The sequence below is a fragment of the Sesamum indicum genome, linkage group LG1 (assembly GCF_000512975.1).
Source record: "Sesamum indicum cultivar Zhongzhi No. 13 linkage group LG1, S_indicum_v1.0, whole genome shotgun sequence".
Taxonomy (NCBI): Eukaryota; Viridiplantae; Streptophyta; class Magnoliopsida; order Lamiales; family Pedaliaceae; genus Sesamum; species Sesamum indicum.
Window position 1 is genome coordinate 18,170,267 of NC_026145.1, and position 8,976 is coordinate 18,179,242.

General features: G+C 38.9%; 2 protein-coding genes and 1 long non-coding RNA gene across 3 annotated transcripts in view; 2 read left to right on the top strand and 1 right to left on the bottom strand.

Moving 5' to 3' along the window:
- Nucleotides 1-3,831, top strand: part of LOC105173452 (protein ENHANCED DISEASE RESISTANCE 4) — a 4,547-nt gene extending 716 nt beyond the window's left edge. The window contains exons 2-5 of the mRNA XM_011095195.2: nt 321-2,610; nt 2,807-2,867; nt 2,966-3,189; nt 3,300-3,831. Of these exons, the coding sequence (XP_011093497.1) occupies nt 321-2,610; nt 2,807-2,867; nt 2,966-3,189; nt 3,300-3,348 (2,624 nt within the window). The 3' untranslated portion in view covers nt 3,349-3,831. The remainder of the gene's footprint in view (nt 1-320; nt 2,611-2,806; nt 2,868-2,965; nt 3,190-3,299) is intronic.
- LOC105173468 (protein trichome birefringence-like 25) lies at nt 5,100-8,161 on the top strand. Its single transcript, XM_011095215.2, has 3 exons — nt 5,100-5,623; nt 6,015-6,292; nt 6,886-8,161. The coding sequence occupies exons 1-3, from the start codon at nt 5,386-5,388 to the stop codon at nt 7,666-7,668; spliced, it is 1,299 nt and encodes a 432-aa protein (XP_011093517.1). The 5' UTR covers nt 5,100-5,385; the 3' UTR covers nt 7,669-8,161.
- LOC105173462 overlaps nt 7,991-8,976 on the bottom strand; it is a 1,432-nt gene continuing 446 nt past the window's right edge. The window contains exon 2 of the long non-coding RNA XR_848747.2: nt 7,991-8,259. This is a non-coding gene — a long non-coding RNA (uncharacterized LOC105173462). The remainder of the gene's footprint in view (nt 8,260-8,976) is intronic.

The window sequence follows — 8,976 nt, forward strand, 5'->3', positions numbered from 1 at the left end:
TTCTTGTTGCTTTCTTTTTCTTGTTGATATTTTGAGGAAATGATGAAGTTTGGGATATATTAGTATCAAGTTTTGTGCTTTCCTAAGTGTTTATTGGATTAATTCGTTTGTACTGTGTTTGTTTCTTGGTTGATCCTTAATGTGCTGTAGTACTTGAAGAAATTGGAAATTTTCTATGTAGTTTTTTCTTTACTTACTGTTGTCAGGGATTTGTTTCTTCATTTTTTGTGCTGATACTGGAAATATTGGAACTTGATTGGTATTGATTTCTCTTTTCTTTGGTTTCATTTTCATTCTTGCTGAATGGTTGACTTTGTCAGCCAAGAACAAAGGTGTTGACTTGGAAACATTCTCAGAGATGTCTGATGAGGAAAGTAATGGAGGTACTGTAGAGAAGCTCTCTGATAGATACGAGACAGTGATGAATGTTTCTGAGAGAAGAATGATGGACATGAGTGATGGTTCCGAGAGTGAGGTGAGGTCAAACGTTAGTTCATCCAGCCGAGCTGAGAGGAGGAGGGTTTTGCGTGATAGAGCTGAAAATAGTAGGTCTAGTTTGACAAGTAAACAGGAAAAGTGGGCTGTTGAAGCTGATCTAATCCAAGATAAAAACTCAGATGAACTCCACCAGGCGAAAAATGCTCAAGGCCTTGAGGATTCGGTGATTTATTATGAGAATGAGAACTGGGTGAGAAGGTCAGGGCGGGCTGTGGACAGCCGGAATGGGGAGAAAAGTGAAACAGAGAGTTTCTGGAGGGCTCAGAAAATGGATGCTGAAGTTATTAGTCATACGGAAGAGGGCCCGTCTAGATCTAGTTATGGTCATGAAAATCCAGCTAGGAACAGGAAGGATGTGGACGGGCTTAATAGTGTCGACTGCATCGGGGAAGATCAAGCTGCACTTTTGAAAAAATTGGATGAGCTGAAAGATCAGCTGAGCCGGTCTGGCAATTTGATCGACAAGGGTAAAGAAAAGCTTCCCACTGATAGGAGGATGGCTCATCAGGATCCTTATTATTCTGAGAATTGGTATCCTGATGCATCACTGGAAATGAATAGGATGTCAATACAAAACATGCATCCTGATGCCCAGATTAAAAAGCCACTTTATCAGAATCAGTATGCTGAGCCACCTCCTTTGATGCATAGGCAAGAAATTGGGAGCAATGGTTTTTATCCTCCACGATATGCTCCCAATCATGTCCAAGGATATGGGGATCCATCAAGGTCTCACATGCACAGAAGCGGTCCACACCAAGCCCCGGCACCTTATCAAATATCGTCATCTCATGCATATATGTCGGGACCATATAGGGATGATGGTGTGGTTTATATGGAGACAATGGAACCATATCCTCCTAATTTCAGCCGTCATCATCCATCTTGCTCTTGTCAGCAGTGCCGCAACAAGAGACAAGTTCCTACCCCTACTCTGCCAAGTGCCTATAGTGACAAATACTCTGATGTCAGAAATGATAGGACTTTTAATTATCAAAATAATCCTGGTCCGTTTGGCTCACGAGAGTATAACCACAGTATTTCCAATCCTCCTCCCTTAAGATCTCACAGTGCTCAGTCACAGGCAAGATGGTCTAGTGATGTGAGTTCTGAAGCGGATCGTTTTATTCGTCAACGTCCTCCCAGAGTGCATTTACCCTCTGGTGGAAGACATTGCCACCCTATAGCTGGTGGTGCTCCATTTTTGACATGCTACAATTGTTTTGAGTTGCTGCTATTGCCTAAGAAAGTTCTCAGTAAGAAGAAGGGCAGAAAGAAAATGAGATGCAAGGCGTGCTCTACAGTGATTGTCTTTACACTGTCTGACAAGAAATTAGTCGTTACGATTGATGTAGAGGCTGAGGATAATCCTGTAGAAGTTGACAACAAGCATCATGTGCTATCGACACGTGGTGATGGGCATCTGAACCAAACTAGGACGACCTTTTCATCTGATGATTATGATAATTCTGGTTATGATTTCCACTCTATGGATAGAGAAACCGGACAAATATCCCCTGAACATCAGGGAAGGGCTAATAAATCTACAGATATTAAAAGCCGCAATTCCCTGTCTACCTATACTTCCGAGGCCGAGGAAGACAGGGAAAGTTCGCATTCCAGAAGAAAAGATTCTAGCTCGATCGATATGTCAACGAAGGATAAAGGGCCTCCACCTCCTGCAGGTTCATCTCTTCAAGATTACTTTGAATATTCAAATAAGTATCAGGCGGCGAACCGTCCTGGGGACGGAAATAGAAGGGAACCCTCTGAACATGACAGACTTTTACCAAACAAGACTACCGCTCGACAGATTTCGAGGAAGGACTCCTCAGCAACTGAGATAGATTTATCATCCAATGAGTACTTTAATACAGGAACAACCTTTGATTCCGGTGAAGCAAGCAGAGAGGGAGACCGCCTTCGAGTCAGTACGGCAGCTGATTCATTCTTTGCTGGCATTATGAAAAAGAGCTCCAAAGATTCAAATAGATCCACTGAACCCTCTGAGCAAGAAAAAGCCAATGTTACTGTTAACGGGCATCTAATACCAGATCGATTGATTAAGAAAGCTGAGAAGCTGGCTGGACCAATCCATCCTGGGAATTACTGGTACGTGTTCGATTGAAATGCAGGCGTATCACTTTTACCACTTGAAAAGTATTAAGGTTTACAGATACAATATGATCTTGGGCCTAATGAATTGCAACTGGCTACTGAATTTTGGAGTTTGCCTTTCCTGTGATGCCTAAAGAGTTTAGTTAAGTTAAATTGTTGCACTCAGCTTAACATTACTTTCCTCAACTAGGTACGATTTTCGAGCAGGATTCTGGGGTGCGATGGGAGGTCCTTGTCTTGGCATAATTCCTGTAAGATTTACCATTTCTCTATAGAACACAACGACTTGAAGTCTGAAGACAACTTTGATCTTTCCTCCTCTAACCAATTAGCTGTCATCTTCTTGCAGCCATTTATAGAAGAATTTAACTACCCTATGCCAGAACATTGTGGTGGTGGAAACACGCACATCTACGTAAACGGCCGAGAACTCAACCAGAAAGATCTGAATTTACTGGGAAGTAGAGGGCTCCCAACCGAAAGGGACAAGTCGTACATCATTGAGATCTCTGGCAGAGTCCTGGACGAGGATACTGGCGAGGAGCTACAAAGCCTAGGCAAACTTGCCCCAACGTGAGTATCTAGTCTCCCACGTACATTATATTGGCTTTCTTACCATATTGTTGTTTCTATACAAAAGACATCAATAAACTCTATCTTTACTAACGCAAGTTTTTGGACAGTGTGGAGAGGGTAAAGCATGGATTTGGCATGAGAGCTCCAAAGCAGTAGCTCTCTGAGGAACTCCAAGGTTCCCATTTCTAGTCTCTAATGCATGAATGCTCCTGCTGCAAATACTTTTTTTCAGTAAGAAAATTACGATGAAAGTTTTATACTTTACGTTTTGCAATTGCTGCTGTTCGTCTATGCTTGATTGATTGGTTCAACCTTGAGATTCATATTCAGCGTCCATGGAGTTCTATTCAGCATGTAAAATCCCTTTCCTTGTCACCTTCGGATGTGGCTGCCGAGCATCTTCTTCTTGTAAAAAATAGTTTGATGTCATTACGTTCTCATCCATTTCCTTCTTTTCTTTTTCCCCAATGGATCCAAGAATCAAGTATGGAATTGGATCCTTGTAATAGGGACAGATAAGGTGGTACTTTTATCTTCTTTTTGGTCATGGATTTGGCTTGACAGAGTGTAATTTTTGTAAATTCATTGCAAGTTTATGTGAATCCTTTTGTCTGTAAACCGTGCAAGGGTGTTGCAATCTGTTGATGAGCATTCATGTCCTAAAATATTGTTACTGCAAGTCATAGGTCCCTGCTCAGCATGTGATAATGTATTGTTTAATCGCCCCACCCCCACCCCAAAAATTAGTGAAAGTAATTACTAACAATTTGGTTTCTAATTTCAGCATCAAACCTTTTAGTTTCTTGGAATGATGAGATGATTCCATCAATAACCTAATTTATTTTACTGAGGTTGACAGAGAACTTTTACATGTGAGACTACTCTCACACCTCCATCTCCTATCATTGCACCTTAATCAAACTCTCCTAGTGTATGATTAATCACAAAAGCTAAGGGAAACTTGTGAAGTAATCAAAGTAAAAAGTGGGAATATAAATTAATTAGATCCCCCAATTCATCTTTGCTTTTTCTTTCCTCTTTTCCCTCAAGCAAGAAGCAACCCACTATCGCAATAATCCCTTTTTGCTACACCTACAAAAGGTGCCCACTATGAAATAATAAGGCCACAATCAATTTTTTATATTTAGAAATATCTAATGATATAATAAATTATATTTATAAAAAAGCATAATCTGCAATTTTCAAATACTTATATCTTGGGCAATTCTAATATAATAAAATTAAATTTCTCATAACCAATAGAAGGAAGAAAATGGGCAATTTAAAGTTCAAATGATATTTGGGGGCCATTGAAAAATCACGCACTGCACAAGCAAAAAGCTATGGAAATGAAAAAAAAGAAATGCCATCAACACTGCACAGCAAGGTCTATTAATCACAACAAAACATCTAAACATATCTAATACCCCAAAAGAAAGGAAACAGACAAATGGAAAAAAGGAGAAATGTGTGGTCCATTATTTTCCATCCATCCTTTGATGCAAAATCATTTCTTTAATGCACTGATTATTTCCAGCTGTTCTGATGCTGATCCTCTTTGCATCCCCAAATCTGTTGCACTGTTTAAGGCTAAAACAAGATATGATCCAGAAACAGGTGAAGGCAAGAAAGAGCAGAGCATGTGCATGTTCAAAGAATCCAACTTTAGTGGAGAACAAAGATCATACCATAATATCAATCACTGACATACATTCCCTTTTGTCATGTCCTAACATCAATATATGTACATACGTATACTCTTGTATATATGCATATGATGTTTTTGTAAAAACAATCAAATTTAAAAGGATTCAATTTATAGAAAAATATTAAGTACTCAAGTCATAAAAATTGATTCTTGATAAATTTTATTTTATTTAGTCTCATTAGTAATAATTATTTGGTAGTTTGTATGTCAATCATGTTTGTTTGTCATTAAAGGAATTCACATTCATTAATGAGGCAGACGCAGTGAATAGGCAGATGAGGCTTACATCATAATTTTGAATACAGACAACCTCCCACCACCACTTTTTCAACAAAGCATTATAGTTCAGTTAGTTGCCGATCGAACCAAAGAGAACTCACACTTCTTCTCTTCAAAGCTTTTTCTTGATTTCATCACCCTCTTTCTTTCTTTCTTTATTTCTTTCTTAATCTTGTATGTGTTAAGGTGTGAGTGACGAGAAAAGAATGAAACAACTCAATAGCAATTTGCAGAGGAAGGTATTTTCATCAGTGTTGGTGAAATTTGCGGTGTGCTTTCTGTTGCTGGGTGTTGCTTATCGGCTGTTGTCTTCAAGCTTTGTACAATTTTCACCTGTTGTGGTTAGTGAGGATAACCCTCCAGCATTGAGCGTCGACAACACTCTGCCGCCGCAAATCATCGATGATCGTTCCGTGAATCTTCATAATCACACTTCTCAAAATGGTAACTGAAAATTTCCCTTCTTTTTCACCATTTTCTTCAATTCATGCATGATTTTTGCTGCCCTTTGCATTGCAGGCTTCCTCCTCTTTTTCTTTCTTTTGTTCTTTTGAGTTTAAAAAATGAATCTTTCTTTATTCTCCGTGTCGAACTTGAATTTTTTCTGAATTCCCTTGAATATGATTAAAATGATGAGTTGAGGATGTCCAATTTCATTTCTTGGGGTGGTGGTAGAACTAGAGGTAATTTGTTTATAACTGATGAATTATGATGTAAGAGCATGATTGGCCAAAATCTTTACTCTTCAACGTTCTCAGGTGCTTGCTGAAATGAATTTAAGTTCTTGGAAGTTATTATGTATCTGAATGAAGTTTACACACATGGGTTTTTACAGAAAGCTGTAATCTATTCGAGGGAGAGTGGGTTCGAGATTTAAATGGTCCAATGTACACCAACTCCACATGCTATACAATTGAAGCTCCTCAAAACTGTATGAAGAACGGAAGGCCAGATTCGGACTACGTTTACTGGAGGTGGAACCCCAGTCACTGTACTTTGCCTAAGCTTCATCCAAGCAAATTCCTTGAGATAATGAGGGATAAGTCGCTAGCCTTCATTGGCGATTCCATTATGCGTAATCACGTCCAGTCCTTGCTCTGCCTTCTCTCCCAGGTCTGCCTGCTTTCTCCACCTCAACTCAATCAAGTATTCGGAACTTCATTCTCTGCTTCATGTCTGAGCTCTAACCCATGTTTGGGCTTATTTTTCTGTAATTAGGTGGTTGTGATTGTAACTAGACATTTGCTTCTTCCGATATTGATAAGCTGTCTGATGGGGATGTTTTTCTTTGTTATTTGACAAAAATGATGTGATCTGAGGGTCCTATTGCACCTACTAATTGATAAGGAGAAGGGATAATCACGTGCTTGTAGTTGCAATTAAGAGAGGTTAGTGCTGATATCATAATTAATCATATGCAAGGACAAGGCACGTCCTTTCGTCTTACACTACTTTGTGCTACTGAGTCACACCATTCTTACCACATCCAATTTACAGCTGCTAAGAATGTGATGAATGGTTGTTCCATTCGTTTGGCTGTCTATGTCCAAATCAAGCTTTACTGTTTTGTTTTGGATTGATTGAAAAATTTGGTACCAACATTTATCTGCCAACAACTTTGCTTCATTTGTTCTGTGAATTGTGATGTGAACAGGCGACGTTAAACTAATGCAGACTGCGTGTGGTCTTTCCTTCCTGTCTTGCAGGTTGAACAAGCTGTTGAAGTGTATCATGATGAGCCATACAAAAACCGAAGGTGGTCTTTTCCATCTCATCACTTCACCGTCTCAGTGATTTGGGCTCCCTTCCTCACGAAAGCCTTTACTTTTGAGGATGACAATGGAGTTTCGTCGGGTTTAATCCAGCTTCATCTGGACAAGCTAGACAAAGTATGGACACAGCAGTATGAAAATTTTGATTATGTAGTGATTGCTGGAGGGAAATGGTTTCTCAAATCAGCAGTTTACTATGAGAACAACGCTATTGTGGGCTGCCATAATTGCCATGATAAGAACATAAGTGAGCTGGGGTTTAAGTACGCCTATCGCAAAGCACTAAACTCCACTCTGAAATTCATATCTGAATCGAAGCACAGGCCATATATTTTCTTCAGAACTACCACACCTGATCACTTCGAGAATGGAGAATGGAACACGGGTGGTTATTGTAACAGGACTAGACCGTTTAAAGCAGGTGAGATAGGTATTAATGTTGTAGATGAGATCATGCGAAATGTTGAACTTGAAGAATTCGAGTGGGCAGCAGGGAGAGGATCTGTAAATGGGATGAGCTTGAAATTATTCGACACGACTATGTTATCACTGTTGAGGCCCGATGGGCATCCAGGAGTTTACAGGCAGTTCCATCCATACGATGGAAAAGATAAGGAAGCAAAGATTCAGAATGACTGTTTACATTGGTGCTTGCCAGGCCCTATAGATTCTTGGAATGACCTGATGATGGAAATGCTTCTCAGACATGCTAGATAGTGTTTCCAACTTCCAACAGCATGCTTTATATAGTTTGATTATTGCTTTTTTTTTTTTCTTAATTTTGTTTCACCGTCTCATTTCAATTTTTTTTCAAAATCTAGGTAGCAGAATAACTATCTCATCTGAAAATGCCACCTTCAGAAATGGGCATCTTTGTACAGAATTTTCTCATAAAGATGAAGCTGTTTAAGAAAGCTCGAAAAATTAAATTCTCATAACAGAGTCTTATAATTTCCTGTTGCTTCAAATGAATTTCAAGTTCAACATCCGGTTCTTCATATTAAATTCCTGTCAACATAACTATGCTCTTCTCAAGTAATTTCTCTAATCATTCACATTTCAGACAAATGATGCATTGTGAAGGATAAAGTATTGTGAAGGGAGGAAATTCAGCCACAAAAACACAATCAAGCACTTAGGCGTTCCTTGAAAACTGTACTTTATTCACCTAAACATTCTGCTGCAGACACATCCAACACACAACACTTCAGCCAAGCTTAGATCACAGTAAAACTACACTCATTCCCTCTTCTACTTTTTCGAAGGAGCCGATTCTTGTTTCTTTTGATCTGTCTTACGTAACCAATCCTGCAGTTAAAGTATGAAACCAATGTCAGATTGCACATAACTCGCAGCATAAAAGCCATTAAGGAGGGCATGAGATCAGAATGTACAAGAAATCTATAAGCAGGAAAGAATGTAACAACATTCATAACAAGACTTTAGCATAACCAGGTTTTGTCATTGGATGATGGGAAGGTAAGGCCTTACATTACAAAAGGTGTTCAAATAAAACCAGATGGATTAGAAGGTGAAAGTTAGTTTTTGAACTCTTTTAAACAAATTCTTTCTTAACATCAGAAACAACTGATTACAACCAAGAGAATCGAAGCCCTGTGGACCTTAGTTAATAATACGTTTTCTGCAGATTCTTGAATGAGCTAACAAGTTCCAGCACACTGATATTGCTAGTTAAACATCTAGCAACTTACCCTGTAACACTTCTACACATGCTACTGGACTTCCAACAATTAAAGAAGGAAATCGAGTAAGAGAGATGCATCTATTCGTAGAATATATGTCGAGTGCCTACATTTTCCAAACCGATATTGGTAGAATCTAGTTCTGAACTCGATTTCTCATAAGTTGTGATTAACGCTCAATGGATTACTACTACACTTGAAGAATCAAGAAATCCCGTGAGAAATTGCACCAAAAGTCGAACTGAGAAAAGTGACGTATCCTGGAGATTAAGCCTTCGGTAAAAAGAAAACATATAATAGTTTTTAAAAAATAAAAATACTC

Coding starts and splice junctions, on each gene's coding strand:
- LOC105173468 (XM_011095215.2), top strand. CDS start 5,386: ATGAAACAACTCAATAGCAATTTGCAGAGGAAGGTATTTTCATCAGTG. Junction 5,624..6,014: donor TAATCACACTTCTCAAAATG/GTAACTGAAAAT, acceptor GGGTTTTTACAG/AAAGCTGTAATCTATTCGAG. Junction 6,293..6,885: donor TGCTCTGCCTTCTCTCCCAG/GTCTGCCTGCTT, acceptor CCTGTCTTGCAG/GTTGAACAAGCTGTTGAAGT.